Raw genomic sequence first — 23546 nt, forward strand, 5'->3', positions numbered from 1 at the left:
CCCTGTACGGCCTCCCATTGCTGCTGTCTCCATCGCCACACTCTGCCATGTGCCACATTCAGGTCTCTTCACACTGCTTGTGTTTTCAATTTTTTGACATAGGGTGCTGGCAGATTACGGGCCTCCCATAGCTGCTGCCAGGCCCCTAATCTGCCATGGGCCCCTATATACCGCCTCCTCATGCTGCTGCCAAGTCCAGAGTCTCTCATGGGTCCCTGTACGGCCTCCCATTGCTGCTGTCTCCATCGCCACACTCTGCCATGTGCCACATTCAGGTCTCTTCACACTGCTTGTGTTTTCAATTTTTTGACATAGGGTGCTGGCAGATTACGGGCTTCCCATAGCTGCTGCCAGGCCCCTAATCTGCCATGGGCCCCTATATACCGCCTCCTCATGCTGCTGCCAAGTCCAGAGTCTCTCATGGGTCCCTGTACGGCCTCCCATTGCTGCTGTCTCCATCGCCACACTCTGCCATGTGCCACTTTCAGGTCTCCTCACACACTGCTGTTGTGTTGAATTTTTTGACATAGGGTGCTGGCAGATTACGGGCCTCCCATAGCTGCTGCCAGGCCCCTAATCTGCCATGGGCCCCTATATACCGCCTCCTCATGCTGCTGCCAAGTCCAGAGTCTCTCATGGGTCCCTGTACGGCCTCCCATTGCTGCTGTTTCCATCGCCACACTCTGCCATGTGCCACATTCAGGTCTCTTCACACTGCTGGTGTGTTGAATTTTTTGACATAGGGTGCTGGCAGATTACGGGCCTCCCATAGCTGCTGCCAGGCCCCTAATCTGCCATGGGCCCCTATATACCGCCTCCTCATGCTGCTGCCAAGTCCAGAGTCTCTCATGGGTCCCTGTACGGCCTCCCATTGCTGCTGTCTCCATCGCCACACTCTGCCATGTGCCACTTTCAGGTCTCCTCACACACTGCTGTTGTGTTGAATTTTTTGACATAGGGTGCTGGCAGATTACGGGCCTCCCATAGCTACTGCCAGGCCCCTAATCTGCCATGGGCCCCTATATACCGCCTCCTCATGCTGCTGCCAAGTCCAGAGTCTCTCATGGGTCCCTGTACGGCCTCCCATTGCTGCTGCCAGGAGGCAGCAGGGTCGCAGCAGTGTCAGTGGAGGCAAACGGCCACGGAGTAGAGCACCAGCTCCACTGCAGCCTACCACCACGGCCAGTAGTGGTGCCGGTGTGCACGGAGGAAGTAGCAGTCAGCCAGTGAGGAGTAGAGGAGGCAAAGTTTCCTACTCTGCGGTGTGGCAATTTTTCATCAAGCCGCCCGAGGAAGTAAACGTAGCCGTATGTCGACTATGTGGCCAGAAAGTCAAGCGTGGCCAGGGGGCCCATGTTGGGACTACAGCGTTGCGTCAGCATATGCAGCGTCGCCATTCGGTGGCCTGGGAAAACCGTGATAAAGATACGGCGGTTCTGCCTGCCCCTGCCCAGGGTTCCATTTTGTCATAGGGTGCTGGCAGATTACAGGCCTCCCATAGGTGCTGCCAGGCCCCAAATCTGCCATGGACCCCCGTACCGCCTGGTCACGCTGCTGCTGGGCCCACAGTGTGACCTGGGTCCCTGTACCGCCTCCCATTGCTCCCACTCTGCCATGTGCCACTTTCAGGTCTCCTCACACTCCTGCTGGTTTCCATTTTGTCATAGGTTGCTGTATGGCCTCCCATTGCTGCTGCCTCCACCGCCACACTGTGGCTCCAAACACTGGTTTTGGCCCTGTGACTGGCCAAATGAGTGAAGTGTGCGGTGATTCTAAGATCGACGGCACTCATCTGCATGTCATACTGAGTGACAGTATTATTTCTCTTCCCCAGCAGACTCCAAGGGCATTTAAATTAAAGGTACAGTGTTCTGCACTAATATTAAGTCTCTCTGAAGCCTAGAAACACCCTTTTTTAAGTTAAATTCACAGCAAATTTATTCGACTCGAATCGAATATTGTCCACGAATTCGCCGAATCAGTCGAATTGAATTTTTCATTTCTTCACTCATCTCTAATGTTAATGTACTTGTTACAGCTAATCAGAGATCACACTTGAAAAAACAGACTACAAATTAGCATAAAGGAACTACATCCAGTCTGAATACACATACTACTAAAAGCTTGAACTTTCTTATATAGACCAAAGTATAGTGATGCAGCTCATGTTATGAATTCACGTATGAAACCTGATAGCTTGAAAAAAATTATTATACTTTTCACATCATCACCTACTTTACCATAATGTTATTAAAAGCATTAATAATTATGTAATTTGCAAATTACACCTTAGTAAAAACACAGTTAAGTTATTATTATTATTATTCAATGGTGAATGTCAATGTACTCAAAACTGTATTTTAGATATGGTTGAACATTGGCGGGTTTGGATCACCCATTGCTTTTATCTTTTTTGCAAGGGAAAATAAATATCTGACAGGGCAAGTGGGATGACCTCTTAAAGGTTGCAGTGGGAAGATTTGGCTGTCCAATTTTCCATATTGTATTGTTGCTCCTTTTCTATGACCATAAAGTAAGTAGGCCAACATGTCAGATTTCTGTATGTATTAAAATATAAACTCTTCAGGGATATTATGATCTATTTTATACATAAAGTCATGAAATCATATATGCATATTGCTTCTATTATGCATGCAAGTTGTGGTGTTACATTTAATATGCCTATTTCTTTACAAAAACAGTCTTATTCAACAAAGGGTTCTTGTTTCTAAGTTTCTTAACATATACAATCAATAATATTTCTGCTTGTAGGCAGGTGCAGTCTATTTTCTCCATTGCAGGGGCCACTGGGAAGTGATCTGGTTAGATGTTGCTGTCCCATGTGTCTCTGGTTGCCATATTGGGTCAGGCAGAGTCTATTTAAGACCCGGCTCATGTGCTTGGCATGCATTTTGTAAGTGGACAGAGTAGGCACGGGTTACCCATCTGTCAGGAAATGTTAATAGCAGTAGGGAAAGGTTCTGGATGAGCAGGGATAGGACAGGGACACGCTTTACCTTCAAGGAATACTTCCACTTGGATACAGACTCACCAGGCCACATTCCACCCTCTGAGACAGATACTGTCAGTGCATCAGAAACTGCCCTGCTTTACATTGCCAAACAGAACTGTGGGTGTTCCCAGTTGGGTGTATTTCCGTTGGGCTGTTTGTGACTTTGGGCCATTACCTCAATACAAGTTAGGTTATTTGCAACTGGACTCAGTGTGATTACTGCTGCTGCACCATTCTGCACCCATCAACATGCTTTTCTAACGTCAGACCAGTGCAAGACTGCTACTGTTACTGCAATCCAACAATAGCACTTAGGGATATTGTCAGGGACCCCAGGCTTTACCGCAGCGCGCGAGTCTGCGCATGCGCGGTATGCCGGGGCGCACTAGCATGCGGGCACTAGGACCTGGGCGCCTGTGACGGCAACAGCGGTCATGAAGGCGCACTCGCGATCGCGGACGTGTGCCTGGCACCAATGAGAGCGCAGGGCGCCCTATTTAAACATGCTCTGACTATGCTCAAATTGCCGTATGGTCTTTTCCTGTTATCCTGTGTTCCTGAGAGATTGCCTTGTTGCTGACCCTGCCTGACCCTGATCCGTTGACTGTCTCTTGCTCTGATCCCTGGCTTGTCTGACCATTCTCCTGTCTTATCCTGTACGTTTGACCTCCTGTTGCTGAACCTGGCCTGTGACCCGTTTATCCTTCTGCCTGCCACTTTGTACCATTCTGCCTCCACCGTTACCGACCTGGCCTGTCTGACTTCGTTCCCTCCACCTCTTCACATCAGGCTCTCACCTGCTACGTACCACCGGCAAGTGCCTCTACCACAGCTGGTTGCACCCAGGGGCCACAACCTGGTTTTGGCCTGCTCCAAGTCCATCCCCACCATCAGGGGCTCTGGTGAACAAGCAGGTTGGAGCTTAGATTCCACGTCCCGGGGGAATCCCGTTCTGTGGAGTGCTAGAGGATACCTCCGGTCGGTCCCTAACGGAACCATACGGCCATGGCTGAGCTTGGAAGAGGACCCTCTCTCTGGGAAGAGATGTGTCAAGACCTGGCGGCGCTCACTCAAGCCGTTAAAATGCTAGAGGAAGGATATAAGCATCTGGAGGGACGTGTCCAGACCCTAGCCGCACCTGCTATCATAGCATCAGACCCGGTTAGTTCGCCTCCTGCTAGGGACCCCGCAGGACCTTCCACGGGAGCAGTGTCCACCACTAGGCCCCCCCGACTCTGTTGTGTGTGAACACGGATACTGACCTTAACAGTAATGGTGTGAACCTCCTGCGCTCAGAATACCTTCAAAAAATTAATTAATTAAGAAATCCCGAGAAGCTGCTCACATTAAATCATATACCAATGATCTTCAGCATAAACATGTGGAACCAATGTAGCGCTACTCACTTAAATTAAAATAAACATGTGAACCAAAATACCTAGTGGATAAATATCAAATAAGAAATAAGTGTCCACTAGTGTGAAATCATGCACATAAAACATATATGTGATTAAACCTAAATTACTAAAGTGAACATAATCATATCAACTAAAAAATATTATGTGCTCATTGCAAATGAATATATATATATATATATATATATACACACACACACATCAACAATGTGCATTAACACATATATATAAACCCCATAAAGTGAAAACAATCCAAATGTGCATATATGTGAACTCAATACATGCACCTACACACAAAAAACATATATTTCCGTGTATATAAAGTCCAAATTAAAAATGATCACACTCAGGTGAACACAAAACACTCGTGCTGATATTTGTGTATAGAAGTGAGTTGATAGTTGAGATCATCCGAACACCGGCTGAATCAGCCTCTCACCTTAAGGATTCGACCCTTGCGAGTCAAAGCGTTTGTTAGGATCCCTCTCACAGATCCTCCAGGTAAGTATCACTCCAAACAACTGCTCACATTGTATATGAATCTCCCCCCAGGGATCCGCACTTCAATACTGACTCCTTTCTCCAAGTAAGGTTAAATGCTGCGCCAATCACTCATATGGAACATAAAACACAAGCTTCCATTGTGTAATATGTTTATTACCAAGTGTCACAAACAATAGAAAGCGCACTTACATTAAAAATAGTAACAGTTCAGGGCTCCAATCCCACGCTTGTGTTCATTACTCACATTTCTTTACGACCAATAATACATTTTTACAGGAGACCATGGCAAAGGCCCAGGAGGATAGTAAGAAAATGTTTGATAAAAGAAGAAGAGGGGAATTGGTTGTACACCCAGGAGACCAAGTTTGGTTGGCAACGACCAATCTGAAACTGGCATGCCCATCAAGGAAATTGGCACCCAAATTTGTGGGCCCTTTCCGAGTAGAACGTAATATCAATGAAGTTGCATATAAGCTGGCACTTCCCGAATCTTTAAAAATACACCCTTTTTTCATGTGTCTCTGTTGAAACCCGCAGTACCAGATCCTTTTTCAGATCGTAGATCTAGACCTCCAGAGGCCATAGACATTGATGGAGAAGAGGAATTTGAGGTAGAAGCGATTATTGACTGCAGGAGGAGGGGTTGTCAAACGCAATACCTCATCAAGTGGAAAGGCTATGGGCCAGAGGAGAATTCGTGGGAACCTGCTCAAAATGTCCATGCTCCTAGATTGATTCAGGAATTCCTTCACAACCAACCTCAATGGAGAAATCGGTTGGGCATCTGGAGGCTGCCCATGGGGGGGCAACGTCAGGGACCCCAGGCTTTACTGCGGCGCGCGAGTCTGCGCATGCGCGCTATGCCGGGGCGCACTAGCGTGTGGGCACTAGGACCTGGGCACCCGCAACGGCAATGGCGGTCGCGCATGTGCACTCACGATCGCGCGCCTGGCACCAATGAGAGCGCAGGGCGCCCTATTTAAACATGCTCTGACTATGCTCAAATTGCCGTATGGTCTTTTCCTGTTATCCTGTGTTCCTGAGAGATTTCCTTGTTGCCGACCCTGCCTGACCCTGATCCGTTGACTGTCTCCTGCTCTGATCCCTGGCTTGTCTGACCATTCTCCTGTCTTATCCTGTACGTTTGACCTACTGTTGCTGAACCTTGCCTGTGACCCGTTTATCCTTCTGCCTGCCGCTTTGTACCGTTCTGCCTCCACCATTACCGACCTGGCCTGTCTGACTTCGCTCTCACTCCACCTCTTCACATCAGGCTCTCACCTGCTACGTACCACCGATAAGTGCCTCTAACACAGCTGGTTGCACCCAGGGCCCGTGACCTGGTTTCGGCCTGCTCCAAGTCCATCCCCACCATCAGGGGCTCTGGTGAACAAGCAGGTTGGAGCTTAGATTCCGTGCCCCAGGGGAATCCCGTTCTGTGGAGCGCTAGAGGATATCGCCGGTCGGTCCCTAACAGATATGCACCATTTTCTGAAAAATGTCTCTAGTGTCTTAAAGCATACTTACTAACTTATTCAATACATTTTACAGTTTGTTACAAATACACACAGATGTAGGTGACAGATGTAGATCTAATGGTGGACTGTCCCACTGTGTCCTTACATCTGGATCAGGAGTATAGACCCAGCAATGGTAATGATCAGGGCTGCTGATAGAAACCACGGGGCCCCATGCAGCAAACCTGAAAGGGCCCCTTCAAAAAAACAAAACAAAACACAGTTATCTATGCTTCAGTTATGAACACAGTGAGTGATCAGTACTGATCACTCATTGTGTTCATTCAGAAAAGGAAGGGCTGGTTAATGTGACATAATTATCGGCCCCTTCCCCCACTCCCCATCCTGAAGGATCCTATTGTGTGCTTTCAGCTGGCGGTGGGAAGGAGAGGAGGAAAGCTGGCACTGTGGATACCGAGACAGCTGGGTGAATCAGATGTGCACAGGGAAGGTGATTGGCATGGTGAGTGTGTGTGTGGGGGGCGGGGGGCAATTACTGGAACCTGGAGAGGAGAAGAATACAGCTTTCAGATGCAGCAGAGAGAGCCATACAGGGGATCAGTTTCAGTAATTGCCCCTCACCTTGTTGAACACCCTCCCTGTCCACATCCAATTCACCCAACTACCTGGGCCCCCCTGCTGGCCTTGGCCCCGTACAAGAGGACTGGTGGTACCCCCTTATCCACAGCCCTTTGTCATGATGATGTCTGAACCATAGACTAGGTGGAGGGTAGGAGAGAAGATGCTGCAGGGACTGATCTAGCATTGGGGAGGAGCAGATGATCAGGGAAGTAAATCTGCTTTTCTGGATCCCCATGACATATGAGCTACTAATCCCTAAAGTGCAAGCACAGTGTCACTTCAAGGGATAATGTTATGGTTTCCCAGAGTTGTGCCTAAAATGTCACTTCAATGCCTGTTTCTTTCCAGTCTTTGATTTAATTTTTGCTCCTTTCAACATGATAGGGGTAGTATCAACAGTGCTGAATTTCTTCCATTTGGAAACTTGAGACCTAAGGGTCATGTGATACTAGTAACTTTATAGCAAAGAATTGTGGTTTATTTATCTGTTCTTTAGCTCGAAACATAGCAGTGGATTTGCTAAAGGCAACTATACTGTTAAATTTGCAAGTGTAGTTGCTCCAAAACTTGAAATGAAGCTTCACTTTGTAAAGAATACCAAATCACACATAAGGAATATAAAAAAGTAATTTTTGCTTGCACAGGACTGGATGATGGAAGTCAGCAGAGCTTCCCCTCATTTACTAATCTCTGGAGAAACTGCAATTGAAGAGTGCAACTTCATTTGCAATGTGCACATTCTATTTGTCTTTAGTAAATCTATCCCAGTGTTTGGCTATGCAGATACAAACTTCTGGTGTTTCATGATCATCAGCAGCTGCATTGGATAACATGATTAGCTACTGTAGCTGATGAATCTTTAGCTAGCTTAAACAATGTAAAATGTCAGCCACTTGGTGAATGAGCTCCAACTTGTTTATGAAAATGTAACACAGACATTGCATTGGCCAAAATGTAATTTTTCCTTAATATAAAAGCTAAGGGGAGTGATTAGCTCCTATAACATCACAACAGCAGGACGCACAAGCTGTAGAAACTACAAAATTGCTTATGTGACATGACCCTAACTGGTCCTAACTGGGAAATGATGAACATACAATTCTTTTTTCACTTTTCCATCCTATGAGCCTCAACAAATGTCGCTAGTGTTCACATAGTCTACATAATAATTATACATACATTTACATATAATGTAAGGACAGGCTTAACTGGTATCTGCAGTGGTGAACCATAAGTGAGACAGGGACACCCAGGAACAAACCAAACTAGTCCGTCTTGCCCTTTTATTCAGCAAAGCAAACAAACTCAATTTCAATGCAATAGATTCATAGAACAAACAGTTCTGCTTGTCTGATCCACTAAACTCAGGTCAGTTCCTGATTAACAGAGTGGACCCTAATGGGTTCTCCAAAGCAATTAGGCAGCAAGTTTTAGTGTTCTGTTGTCACTCAGCCATTCTACCCAGTAGCAGGCTCCCATAGCAGAGAGAGTGACAGAGAGAACCTTGAGTCCAAGTAAGACTTCTCTAAAAAAAAAAAAAAGTTAGCTAAATAAGTGGGTTTTTGTTTCAGGAGGTGATATTTTGGGAGTTGCATTTTTAGGGGGGGGGGGGGCTATTTTGGTTTTTATTATATGTTGATAAGGTCTTTTTATAAGGTCAAGCTGCATTTTTTAAATCTTTTTGCCTTTCCCTTTAAAAAGTGGACTTTTGTTTCAGGAGGTTTTCTTGATTTTTATTCTATGTTGATAAGGTTGATAGGGAATCTGTCATTAAGTGATGGTAAAAATCAGCCCACTTGATGAAGATTACATTGCTAGATATCGTGATTGATGTGGATAGCATTGCTGGACATCCTGACTGACGTGGATTTACTTTGAAGGACATTTAAAGAATATGTAAACCCAACATTTCCTATTCTTGATATGTTCCTGGTGTACCATGTACTTGTGTAGCACTACCCCCTCTAGGGTTGCTTAGTAATTTTTGGGTTCCCTGTCAATCTGGACTTCTTTCTGAAAGGCCATCCTCTGCTGACATCACCGCACTCTTGTGACCTGAATGTCACCACTGCAGAATGGACTCACACACGTTAGTGTAAATCAATATGAAGTTTATATTGAGTTTGAACGTAGCTCGATCATAAAAACACAAAATAGCATTGGCATATGCCGCAATATAATCACTCTTGTCAACTGTAAGTAAAAGTAACAGCATCCACAGAAAAGTACCAATAACTGTTAGCAGGCCGCCTTGCAGAAATAATCCACTGCCTTCAATATTAGGTGACTGTTGAATCTCCAGCGAGCAAGAACAACTATCAATAAACAGGTAAGCTCACTGTGGGTCATCAGAACCTAATAGCAAGGATTAGATTTGAAAAATGGAGAGAGCTCTCCACTATATTCAACCAATGTCCCTTTAAGAACAATATGGAGTCTTCTGCCTGCTAGTTGGGGCCCAATTGGTGTGAAGAAGATCTAAGGTGTAGATGATAATTAATAAGTACTTCTCCTCTTATTGGTGGTGAACTGATGTAAGGTCCCCTTTAAGGTACTTTACAAGGATGGATTTGAAGTAATAAAGTGTAACAGTTGGCATAAGTGTCTGAAAGCAAGAACAACTCTCTCTCTGAGTGACAAGAGCACAGGCAACAGTAGTAGAAATCATGTTCAACTGGGAAGGGTGAATTGCTGTTTCAGTCGGCACTGATGTATTTTGGCCTGCAGTTGTGTGCCCTTCGATCAGCTTGGATGATGAGACTGAAATGCAAATGTATTCCAAGAATGGTGGCTGAGAAAACTAGGCTGCAAACTGGGGTAACTACAGTATGTGCAATGTCCGCGACAATGTGCAGGTAGATAGCAGATGTGATAAAATTGTCAAGGTTCTCTCAGTTAGTGGGTGTATGGGACTCTCTCACCCGATTAATGGTGTCTAACAGGTCTTAGCAGTCTGTCTTTTCCTGCAGATGGGGGCCCTCGTGGACTCTCCAGTCCTGATCCGGCATCATGGCTGGTTTCCTGCTTTCAGATTGGCTCACTGGGCAGTGTGGCAAGACTGACAATCAGCATACTCTTTCTGCTTCTCCTCCCTCTCTGACTCTGGCTCTGCGGCCTGGTCCAACATTCCAGCCATCAAATAAAACAAAACAGTGTAGCGCTAAATAAATAATATAATATATTATATTGTGAAAAAATATTGTAAAATATATATAAATATTGTAAAATATATCACTGTCAGCTACCCTAGACTCCCTGGCACCCCTAACCCCGTGTAACATCAGACCCCGACCGCTTCAACCCTGGCAGAACGACCATACAAAATGTCTCAAACGATGCAGTCGCACGCTGGAGCGATCATGGCGCAAAACCAGATCCCCTAGAGCATTCTCCCTCTACAAATCCGCCTTCCTCACCTACACCTCCTCCCTCCACGCCGCCAAACAAGCCTATTTCGTAACCCTCATCAACACCTCTCCACCTGTCTTCACCACTTTCAAATCCCTGCTCTCTCCCCCCCACCTCCACTCAGCACCTCACTCACCGCCCACGAGATTGCCAATCATTTCCAAAACAAGATTGACGCAATCCGTAAGGATATTGCTTCAATCCTTCCTTATATTGCACAGCCAACAATATTCTCCATGTGCTCTGACATGGAGAAGATTCCATGTTGGCCCTATGGTGGCCGTGTGTTCAGGATGGAGACCGCTTATCTGTTGGACCTTCTGGAAGCAGATCTAAAATGGCCGAAAGGAGGAAAGTGTTCCCTGGACAGGAAGTGACACTTTCCTCCTTTCAGCCATTTTAGATCTGCTTCCAGAAGGTCCAACATATAAGCGGTCTCCATCCTCAACACACTACCACCATAAGGCCAGCATGGGATCTTCTCCATGTCAGAGCACACGGAGAATATTGTTGGCTGTGCAATATAAGGAAGGATTGAAGCGCTTATTACTGTGAAGTGGACCTGGGAGGTATCCTGGTACTATTCAGATACTCAATACTCTGAGCGAGCTGACCCTGTAGGGTCGATGTAAGGAGGTGAGTGGGCATTTTGGCCATTAACCACTTGAGCTCCAGAGGATTTACCCCCCTTAATGACCAGGCCTCTTTTTGCTACTCGGCGCTGCACTAATCCAACTGATAATTGCGCGGTCATGCAATGCTGCACCCAAACAAAATTTACGCCCTTTTTTTCACACAAATAGAGCTTTCTTTCGGTGGTATTTGACCATCTGTGCGCTTTTTATTTTTCACGCTATAAACAAAAAAAGGCCAAAACGTTTGAAGAAAAACAATATTTTTTACTTTCAGCTATAAAAAATATATAGTAAACTCAAAGTTGGTTATAAATTTAGGCCAAAATGTATTCTGCTACATGTTTTTGGTAAAAAAAATCCCAATGAGTGTATATTGATTGCTTTGTGTGGAAGTTATAGCGTCTACAAACTATGGTATAAATACTGCAATTTACGGCATTTTTCTGCTATACAGCGCTGAGCTAGTTTAACGGACAATTGCGCGGTCATGCAATTTGGTACATAAATGAAATTTACATCCTTTTTTCCCCACAAATTGAGCTTTCTTTTGGTGGTATTTGATTGCCTGTGCGGTTTTTATTTTTTGCGCTATAAAAAATAAGGCTGACAATTTTGAGGAAAAAAAAAACAATATTTTGGACTTTTTGCTATGAAACATGTCCAGTAAAAAAAAATGCAAAAATCAAATTTAGTCATAAATTTCTGCCAAAATGAATTCTGCGACATGTCTTTGCTAAAAAAAAAAAAACAATATGTGTAAATTAATTGGTTTACATGAAAGTTATAACGTTTACAAATGGCGGGAAAGATACTGGGATTTTTTTTTTTTTTTATACTAATAATGGCGGCGATCAGCAAATTATGGCGGCGATTGGTGACTTATGGCAGCGACCAGCGAGTTATGGCAGGACTGCGGGACTGCGGCGGACATTCTGACATTGGGGGGTACTGATTTGGGGTCACTGACATCCCCAAAAACACTAATAGAGTAATCAGTGCAAAAAAAAAAACACTGACACTGTACTAATGGCACTGGGGAGGAAGGGGTTAACTTTATTTTGCAGGGAAAGGGTTATCAGTGTGAGGGGAATGTTTTTACTAGGGGGTGGGGGTGTGTGCTGCACGGGACACCGCTGATTGAGAGAGAGAAACTCTTCTTTCTCTATCAGCTCGTCCTCCAGCTGTCAGGGAAGTGTCAGACAGCACAGCTACTGCAGCTGTGCTGTCTGTCACTGTTTGCCACCGAGTGCTGGGAAACAGCCGGTAAGGACCAGCTGTGACCCGGCGACTGACATCCGCGGCGTTGATCGGCGGGACAGATAGGGCGGCGGCGTGCCTCACGCGCGCCCCCTATCTGTTTACAATTTATTCATTTGTGTGGATTCATATATCATTATATTGGTTTTATTGTGTTGTTTGTACAGTATGTTAGTCACGAGTCTTAGATAGGACACTGGACACATTTGCACTTATTTATTCCCATAGGGAATTCACGTGTTGCACTTATAATATACCCTTTATATGCACTGGGGGGCCTTATTTATATTTTTTCAATATTTTTTCACAATATAATATATTATATTATTTATTTAGCGCTACACTGTTTTGTTTTATCTAGTCACTTCACTCATAAGGTAAGAGGTTAGTGTCGGCAGCTTGAGTGTTAGGGCCCCATTTTTAGCGCAGGAGGATCTTCCTTTACTTTTATTCCAGCCATCAAGCCATCAGCATACTTCCTCCTCTCTCGATCTCCCTCCTCCCACTTCCTGATCAGTCTCCCGGGCTTTTAGTTATATATGCCCCCACCCACCCACAAGCCCCTCTGGGAAATGTAGTATCCTGGGGCACTGTTCTTCAGTAAAGTCCTGCAATTCAGCATTCAAGTTCCACATGGCTATCATTTAACACGTGGCTGCCACTGACATTTACAGCAGGTTGTTAGACATGTATGAAAAAGTATCCTGCTTTCTTTGTGTGAAATCCATGGTGTTCCTGCCAGTCCTTCTGCTTTACTATTAAAACTGACTACACTAGGCATGAGAGCATATCAGCCTGACACACCCCCTCCCCTTCCCTCGCAGCCATTCACTGGGAAAGTCAATGTCCTGCTGTTTCTCCTCCCCTACCTATCTAGGCAGTTGCGAACAGAGGGTATGTGGTAACATATAAAAAAGGGATCTATAACGGTTTATACACACATATATATATATATATATATATATATATATATATATATATATAGTTATACTGTGTATAATGTTAATGTATATATATATATATATATATATATATATACATATACATATACACACAAACATTTTTCTTGTCATTTCTATTTTAAACTGAATGGGTTGTTTTACAAGGTGAGGGTTCACATATAATTTAATAAATGTATTTTTTATTGTGTTTATGTTTTGATTCAGTAATAGGAATTTTTCAAGGTGTGTGTGAGATTATGTAAGTGGTTACTTTGTGCGCATACTAAGTTGAAAACCTTAGGAAAGTGCTTATTTTGATAGAAATGCACTTGTAGTTGAAGCTAAATAGGATATACATCCTGATGTTTATGAAAGTGGGTTTGTATATATAAAAACCTTTACATCTTACAGCAGATGATACTTTAATCATGTAACTATCGATGCAGTTCACCAAGTGAATTGCCTTGTGTGCATGGAGTACAATTTACAATCATCTTTATTAGTATATGGAGCTACAGTTGTCTTTTGGGATATTCACCTGGTGAAGCATACTTATTTAAATATAGGAAATGCTTACAGCGGATGCAAGAGGCTCCTTGTATGTTGAGGAAGGAGAAATCTTATTTATATTCATAAGGCTTGAGTATTCATACATATGCTTGTAATATTTCCATGGAACTCTATTCCTAATAAAACTGTGCTAATTTCATAATTGCAGTTTCAGTATAATAGTATAATAAATGGCTATGCTTTCTGCAGCAGAGTTGCCCAGCATAATTATTTCAGTGAATTTGCAAGATTATTTATAATAATTTTTTTGTGTAGACATATATATTGGTGTAAGGGAGTCACAGTCATTATCATACATGCCAATAATAGGGAATATTAGTGATGTGAAAATAAGTACAAAATATTACATGTATATAGGGATTTTCTGTCCTCTGCTGTCTGTATTTGTAACTAGCCATTTTTTGTTATTTACCATAGAGTTCGTTACGGACGGGTACTTCCTATCCCTGCTAGCTAGGTCAGAAACCCTGTAATATATATATAAAGGTTTGGGGGGGGGGGCAGAACTCCAGGAAATAGACACAGAACTGAGCCACCTGACCTTACCCACACAGAAGCTGCTTTTGCTGTTGCATTTCACCCAGATCAGAAGCAGAGACTATCAGACAAGTATTCCTGCTAAAATAGTTTAACTGCAGCTACACATAGCTTCTTGAGTGTGTATCTGAATCCTTTGGATGGATGTATCCCTGTAATTATCTCACTTGCACAGTGCCAGATATTTAGATCTGTACTACTGTATATGTGTAGTGGTCACCTTCCAGTATGTATTAGTAGGTAAACCTGTTTTTTGCAATATAGTTTATATGAAGATCCAAGTATTTTAATTAACCCTATACTTTCTGGTCTGGGATTCTATAGCTAGTTTTAGCTCAGGACTCAATAACCAGCATAGGCTAAAGCCAGGTTAGACATCCAATGAGCACGTCATATATATGCACAATTCCACCCATACTCTTGCTTGGCCCTTTTCGATAATACCTGTTTGGGTTTACATTTATATTGGATGCATTAATAATATTTTCTTATATATAAAGCTTGTATTATGTCCGTACTGGTGTGCATCTATATACTTATGGTTAATGTTATATGCTGGTCACAGTAATTTGATTAGTCTTTGATTACTGGTTAATCTTCCAGGAAGGGAATGCCCTCTCTTCACAGAGTCCCTGTTCTGGGTGGAGGCACTGCCAACTTTATTGTCAAACAATGTCTTCCACTTAGCACACTTAGAGAAGGTTCTGGTTCTCTTATTTATCTACAGGTTTAGCACACTGTCTTGTTTGGGGTCAGCCATTTGTCATACCCCCGCCCCCTCCTCCAAAAGAGGGCTACACTAGGATATAGCTTCAAATGACAATTAGGTAGCATTTTAGGAGTCAGTCATAACAAAATCAAGATACTTCCTAAGAGTTTACAAACTGGTGTTAAAGCCAAATTTCTAATAGTCTTATGGAAGAACGTTGTGTGCCATTGCAGACTAGACAGTTAATCTTGTTTGTAGAACATCATCTAAGCAGAATTCTTTTATCTAGTTAAATCTGTGATGCTACCAACTCCTGTATTTACCGCCTAATTATTAACTTAATTTCTTAATTCACAGGCTCATGCTTTCATATGCACTAGATTAAGTCACTAATGTATGTGATGCTTTATAATTGTTTAATATACAAGTAGAAAAATGTAATGAAATTAAATAGCTAAGTTTTGTTAATCCTGTATATTTATTATTTGTGATGTGTATGAAGTTCATAGCTTAAATGATTTTACAGGAACATTTCTGCCTTACCTCCAAGTTCTTCTGATGTTTCTTCTAATAATGCATCAGCCTCGATTTCCTCATTAGGCGTTACTTGTGACTCAGTTACAGATGGTTCTGGTGTGGTTGTTGGTAGATCCTGAACGCTGTTTTCCACTTCTGGTGCTATAGTTCCTTCACTTAGGTTGGAAATTTGGTCGTTTTCAGTAAAAATGTCATCAATGCTATTAGATTCTTTACTGGCATCAGAAATGTCTGAATGAGAACTTTCGGGCAGCTGAGGCACTGTTGAAGTCTCAGGATGATGTGAGACAGGAGACAAATTACTCTTTGGCAGCTCCGGGCTGAGGCCTAAGACAAAGTAGCACATCTTGGTTAATTAACACATTTTAGCACTTAAGTGCTTAATATTTTCTACAGATAAGTGTTTTGTCTCAAATCAGTGTAAGTCTACAATTGGAAGCATGGTTCGAGTTGCTTTATAAAACTTTAAAGGACCACTAAACAACGTATTAGTAATTAATGTTACCAGTAATTTAAAAAAAATGCTTTAATAGTTATTTCTTGTATATTGTATATCATACATTATTACATGTTACCAGGCAGACTAAAGCAATGTCAGCAGTTATTAGTGAACAAAGGAAAAATAATCAAACATGATCATTACTTTGAAATAGTCTTAGCATAATTGACCTTATTTACCAAAGACTGCTACTTCTTTAATCTAATTCTTAAATTCAGTAATAACCAATTAGATTTTGACTTTCATTAGTCTGAAAATTGCTATTGGTACAAGTCTTCACTGAATGAGGCTGAGTATGTTCATACAAAGCTGGTGAATAGAACATGAATTATTAGAACACTTGAAAACTATTCAGTGATTTTTAGTGAAAATGTGGTAAATAACTGAATTGTTAGTCCTTTCCATATAGAACTACAAATGTAAGAAAGGGGTATGCACAACGGGTCATTTTAGTAAAACAAAATAAATAAATAAATAAATAAAAAATGAATAGATACATTAACTAATTAATACACATTAAATAACAGTTAAAATGTTAAAAATAAAACATGATAGTATTACATTTGATTATTGTAAAAAGGAGAAACAATGTGCAATACAGTTTTTACGGGAAAATGTTCTGTTAATGTAATATTTTTCTGAAAAAAATATTTTAATTAAAATGAACTTAAAATATCTAATTACTCCAATTTGTGCAGGGGATACCCACATACAGACAGCTAAATATATATGAGAATGTTTTAGCTAAATCTTTATGAAAAAGTTCACTTCCAAGTTTATAAATGTTGAACATTTTCATCTTACAGTACAAAACAGTGGATATCTAATAGGAATAAAACAGATAATCACAGATCAAATAATTAAAGAAATGGAAAATGGTGAATAAATGGAAAAATAGCAAAGTAATTGATGATTATTTTATTTGCATTTCACAAAAATACATATGAAGTGCATGAAACTGGCACTGTCTTTACCAAGCAGGAAATTCCAAGTGAGAGAATTCCAGCTCTATGTTATCAAAGAGTGGACCAGAAGCTTTGGAAATCCAGGTTGATGGCTGACTTTAGTAATAGTGAAATGTGGTATGCAATAACAACCGCAAGTTTCTGTCATTATGTGTATATGAGAGCACCTTGGTATTCCAGACTCCTGATATGCAACCACCTGGAGGTGCAGAACAAATGACAGCCCAATAACATTTACTGTATAGACCCACTGGTATACACTTAGGCTCTTTGAGTGGTGGCTAAATAAAAATGATCATGCCGGGGCGCACATGCCAGGATGGTGCATGTTGGGTTTGATCCAATAAATTGCGGTTCGTTAGTTAAGTGGCACCTCTGATCTTACTCATCTGAACATCTCCTCTCCCTTCACAGGAAAACTTGCATTTATATTACTGCTGCTTCCCATCCACCTTAAACTGAATATAGGCTGACTGCTCTCAATGTCTTTCTGGTAAACTTGCATTTATGTTACTGCTGCTTCCAATTCTTCTGTAGCCCTGTTCGCATTATTGTGTTGTTTATTTTGTCTTTAAGTCTCTTAAATAAATTATGACTGATCTTAATCAAGATACAACCCTGCCCTCTTGGTCCTCTTGCAGTTTGATTGTGGTGTGAAAAAGTTGCTTTGATAGCTGCATGCCTTATATTAACTTCTGATAGATTTTTTGCAAATTCCACACTCACCCACCACAGTATAAATCTAAATCACCTATATGGGGGAGACACATGCTGGGGGGGGGGCACATGTCAGGGTGGTGCATTTTGGGGTTCTTCCAATAAGGGGGGTTTGTTAATTAAGTGGCACTTCAGCGATTGCAGGAAGGAAAACTCTACAGCAAGCTACTTTGCAAAACACCAGACTGCAGGGGACCTTGTTTCCACATTAAGCTCTCCTTCCTCTCTGTAACATGTGCTCTCTACCTCTCCTTTTCACAGCTGTGTCCTCTCTCCTTAAACTCTGTTTCCTGCACCCCTTTTCTCCACCCCACAATCTTTATATATTATAATCACCAAAACCTTGCTTCCCTCTCCCATGATGGTCTTCTCTGGACTCACTCTAGACCCAGTGGACGCAAGGTGGAGTGGAATCCCCCTATCCCCACAGAGCACCTGTGATTCACTCTCCTCCCTCTCTGTCCCTCTCATCATTTGAAGCTCACAGTATATGTCTATTTTCTCCTATTTCTTTCAGAATTGCTGTGATCTACCACCCTCTGGACCAGTCTTCTCTCTTCTCTTCTGAAATTCCCACAATCATTCTCAGTGACTTCAACATCCCCGTTAATACTGACACTCCTGCTACTTCTAAACGTCTTAGTCTAACCTCCTCATTTGACCTGAAGCAATGGGTACATGCTTCTACTCTGATAGCAACACCCTTGACCTTGTATTCTCCTACCTATGCACGCCATCCAACCTCTCAAACAATACTTTTCCTCTCTCTGGTCACCACCTTTTTAGTTTCTCTTTCCCTGTCTTCCACCACCTCTTCCTCCAACCACCTAACAATTACCCATAGAGACCTTCACCACTTTAACCATTCTCTTCTCTACTCTGCTACTGTCCACCTCTATGACAAAATCTCACCCCTTTCCTGCCCCAATTTAGCCACTTCTGTCTACAATAAATACCTGTCCTCCACCCTGGATGAGCTCGTCCCTCTCACTACACACAGAATCAGGTCCTGTCCCCCAAAACCCCCCAAAAAACACAGCCATGCTCTTGAGCGTCTGTGGCATAAGATTAAGTCTTACAAAGACTTCAACCAATATAAAACTGCCCTCCAAAAATACAATTCTTGCCAATTTGACCTATTTTATCACTCTCATTAACACTTTCACATCCAGTCCCCATCAACTCCTCTCTACCTTTAACTTTCTACTTTGTCCTCCACTGCCTCCACCCAATAACTCACGCACTACCTAGGATATGGCCAATCACTTCAAAAATAAGATTGATACAGTTCGTAATGAAATCACTCTGCAGATAACTTCCCCACTTAACACTTCATGTTCAGAGGCACTTTAAACAATTCCCTTATTCAACCCTGCTACTATATACAGCTTTTTTCCACTTGTCCCCTGGACCCTGTTCCCTCTCAAATACCTCGGCCACCCTCTGGCTCTATCCTTCAATCTCTCCCTCTCTTCTGGCACCTTCCCCAACACTCTAAAGCATGCACTAGTCACCCACATACTTAAAAAGTCTTCCTTGGACCCCACCAATCTTAACAACCTATGCCCCATCTCCTTGCTCCCCTTTTCCTCCAAACTCCTTAAACGCCTGGTCTACAACCAATTGAGTGACCACCTCATTAAGAATAACCTTCTTGATCCCCTTCAGTTTGGATTTTACCCTCAACACTCCATAGAAACTGCTCTCCTAAACTCACAAACAATCAACTAATAGTTAAAACCAATGGACACTATTCTTGTCCATTATCTCATACTTCTTGGACCTCTCTGCTGCCTTTGACAAAGTGGACCACCCCCTCCTCCTCAAATAACATTACTCCCTTGGTCTCTGTGACTGTGCTATTCATTTGTTCTCATCCTACCTATCCCACCGCACCTTCAGTGTTACTTAAAATTCTACTTCCTCCTCTCCACTTTCTTTCTCCCTTGGGGGTCCCCCAAGATTCTGCTCTTGGCCTCTCCTATGGCTTTCGATATATTTTCAAAGCTGACAACACCCAAATCTATCTCTCTACCCCTCAGTTCACAACATCACTCTCCTCACGCATAACTAATTTACTGATCAAAATATCAGTCTGGATGTCACACCACTTCCTCAAATTCGATCTATCCAAAACTGAGCACTTAGTATTCCCTTCCCCATGTGCCCCTTGCCCTGATTTCTCTGTCAAGTTTAATGGCACAACTATCAACCTGTCCCGCATTACAGGATGTTAGATGCAATCCTGGACTCTGAACATTCCTTTCAACCCCACATCAAATCACTTTCCAAAGCTTCCTGTCTCAACCTCTGCAACATCTCCTTAATAAGCCCCTTCCTAACCAATGACAGCACAAAGCTCTTAATTCACTCCCTGGTTATCTCTCGCCTTGACTACTGCAACTAGCTCCTCATTGGTTTACCTTTACATAAGCTAACCCCCCACTCCAGTCCATCATGAATGCTGCTGCCAAGCTCATCCACTTTACCAACCATTCAGTGTCTGCCACCCCTCTCTGCCAATCCCTGCATTGGCTGCCACTGATTCAATTAACTAAATTCAAAATACTAACAACAACTTACAAAACTATCCACAACTTGACCCCCAGCTACATCACTAACCTAGTCTCAAAATACCAACCGCTCCTCCCAAGAGCGCCTTCTCTCTAGTTCCCTTGTCACCTCCTCCCATGCTTGCCACCAGGACTTTTCCCAAGCCTCTTCCATCCTATGGAATTCCCTACCCCAGCTTGTCCAACTATCTCCTACTCTGTCTACTTTTATGCAATCCCTGAAAAGTCTATCCTGCCTCCACCTAACAACTGTACATTTATTTTCTTTATTGGCTCATCCCCCACAGTTATTAACTTTTACATCACTTGACCCTCCTCTTTTAGATTGTAAGCTCTAATGGGCAGGGCCTTCTGACTCCCCCGGTACTGAATTGTATTGTAACTGTACTGTTTACCCTCACATTATAAAGCAATGCGCTGTTGGCGCTGTTGGCACTATTTAAATCCTGTATAATAATATTCAGAGACTTGCATGCCATAGTTGTTACTTCCATATGCCTGAATGTACATGATAAAATTTCATGCTGAGGTTCCTAGGACACAAGGAAGTAGAGCACCCTATTTAAAACACTGCAACTAGCTACCATGTTCTCTGGCATTGACCCATATAATGAGTGTGTCTTCAAGCTATTTGAAAGCTCATACCATTAACCAGAGGTGCCAACTACAGTATGTAAACCTCTGTTTATAGTAGCTGAGACCAACTATTTAACAAATAATGCTTCCACTTTTATGTGTAGCAGTTTACTAATTCCAGTTGCCTTGGATGATAAAGTTTCAATGTAAAACAATGTAGGGAGTTGATTAGACTATAGAACCGTCTCCTGAAAAATAAAGTGGAAAGATGCCAGGTTAAGTCTAGGGCTATCCAGTTTATTGTCACAACATATTATACTGTAGCTTGATACAAATTTTTTTTAGACTGCATTCTCCCCTTTTTAGCTATTTTTTTATATACACACCACACTTTTCATCTAGTCAGCTCAACTATTCCAAGGTTTTTGTGGCATACATTTGCAAATACATGTGAAGTTACACTGCCACTTTAAAGAGGAGCTCCAGTCCCCCCCCCCCAAAAAAAACAAATAAAATAAAGTCAGCAGCTACAAATACTGTAGTATACTGTACTGATGACTTTTAATATGAGGACATTTACCTGTCCAGGGATCCAGCAATGTTCCCACCTGAGCCACTTCTTCAAGCGGCTTCAGGTGCAGGCGTCGGCATCTTATGTAAGGGAAACTGACAGTGAAGCCTTCCGGCTTTACAGCCGGTTTCCTACTGCACATGCACAAGCTGTGCCACACTATGTGAATGGCCCAGAAGTCTTATGGGACCAATCAACAACTTTTTGTCAGCAAAAGCAGTTAGCATTAGACTGATAAAAGTGAAAAGGACTGACTATTGGCTGGAAATAGGTAGACATATAATATCCACATACAATGTTTCAATATATATATATTTTTTCCCCATAATTGTTATATTTTAGTCATGAACACAATAAGGAAAACCTATACAAACATACTATGCATTCAGTTTACCTATTACACTTTAAAATCTACTACCTTTTGAGTAGTCTCAAAAGCACCAACTAACATGATCATTAACCGTTTAATCAATTTTTAACGTGTACTATGAATATTTGAACTAATAGTTTTGAACTGAACATAAACCACAAAAGCTAACTTTTGTCCTAATGCACAATTAGTCACTAGATTTAAAGCATGTAGACTCCACAGCTAACATATTCCCAGTAAGTCAAGCATAAAGAAACTATGTAATTAATAGTACTCCAAGAGGAAAATAGAGCAATTAAGTCACTGCAGTCTGTGTAATGCTATGCCTTTCTTATAACAGACAAACCCATGCAGTGCTTAAAATGCGTAAAACCGTGTAACAAATTAAAGTACTACAAATCAAACTATTTAGTTTCACATTTAGGGCTTGAATTTGTAGAAAGATGTAGTACTTTAATTACATTGCACAAATGAATTGGAGCTGATAATGAAAAGGCTTTATTTACATGATAGAGAAATTAAAGAATAAAATACAAAAGCAAACCATCTGTCTAATTTTAAATTATATTGGCAAAAATGTTGCTAATAGTTGTCTTCCAAAGCTTTTAAAGTAAGAATACAATTTTTAGGTTATAAAGGTTCTTGTATTCCTAACATTTATTAGAGATCGCTACTAGCAATGACAGAAATGCATGAAATGTCATTCAATATATACAGTAGAGTAATTTTAGAGAATTAATATTATTAGAAAAACTGATGTATGGTCAAATTGTACCCTTTGAATCATCCATCCAAGGGTCAGTCTCCATCCTGAGCACAATGCAGACAGTTTAGACCAGGGGTGGGCAAACATTTTGACTTGAGGGCCGCAATGGGTTCATATATTGGACCCGGGGGCCGGACCAAGAGTAGATGAATGATGTGTATGTGTGAATTAATATAAATTAAATTAAAATTTGTAACATTAAATGTTTAGATTAATTTAAGGTAGAAAAGCATAAAAAGAGTTATTTTACAAAACTTTTATGCCCCCCACTAGCTGCTGGCCAGCCCAGCCACTACCATGCCATCCATAGTAAGTATAGTAATATTCCCCCATAGTAAGCATAGTAATTAATCCCCCATATAGTAATTCATCCCCCATAGTAATTCATCCCCCATAGTAATTCATCCCCCATATAGTAATTCATCCCCCCTATAGTAATTCATTCCCCATATTAATTCATCCCTCATATAGTATTTCATCCCCCGTAGTACTATTCCCCCTCAAGTAGTAAGCTAAGTCCCCCCTGTGTCAATTTACTTACCTTTGCTCTGCGCGTTGCTCTCGCCGTGTTCCCGCGCCGTTCCGGTCTTCAGGGCGGACTGTGAGAGGAGCCTAGCTCCCCTCACGTTCGTCACGCTGCCCCGCCTACACACATCCTGACAGCCAATGTTTGCCTGCCCTGGCTGTTTTTTTTTTTTATCACGCTCCGCGGGCCGGATTAAAAGGTCCGCCAGGCCGTATACGGCCCGCGGGCCGTAGTTTGCCCATTGCTGGTTTAGACCTTGATTTCCCAACCTGGAACTAAGCCCACCCCTAATATAGCTGTATCATGGGTGTTGATACATTTTGATTGTTTGTCTATTCATAACTGGGTTCTGTTCTCT

General features: G+C 42.2%; 1 protein-coding gene across 1 annotated transcript in view; it reads right to left on the reverse strand.

Moving 5' to 3' along the window:
- LOC149461580 (uncharacterized) overlaps positions 1-23546 on the reverse strand; it is a 94574-nt gene that overhangs the window by 39598 nt on the left and 31430 nt on the right. The window contains exon 3 of the mRNA XM_089678096.1: positions 15632-15952. Within this exon, the coding sequence (XP_089534222.1) occupies positions 15632-15952 (321 nt within the window). The remainder of the gene's footprint in view (positions 1-15631; positions 15953-23546) is intronic.

Source organism: Staurois parvus, unplaced genomic scaffold (genome assembly GCF_062004578.1).
Source record: "Staurois parvus isolate SC_StPar_1 unplaced genomic scaffold, SC_StPar_1.0 ptg000198l, whole genome shotgun sequence".
In the NCBI taxonomy this organism is placed as follows: Eukaryota; Metazoa; Chordata; class Amphibia; order Anura; family Ranidae; genus Staurois; species Staurois parvus.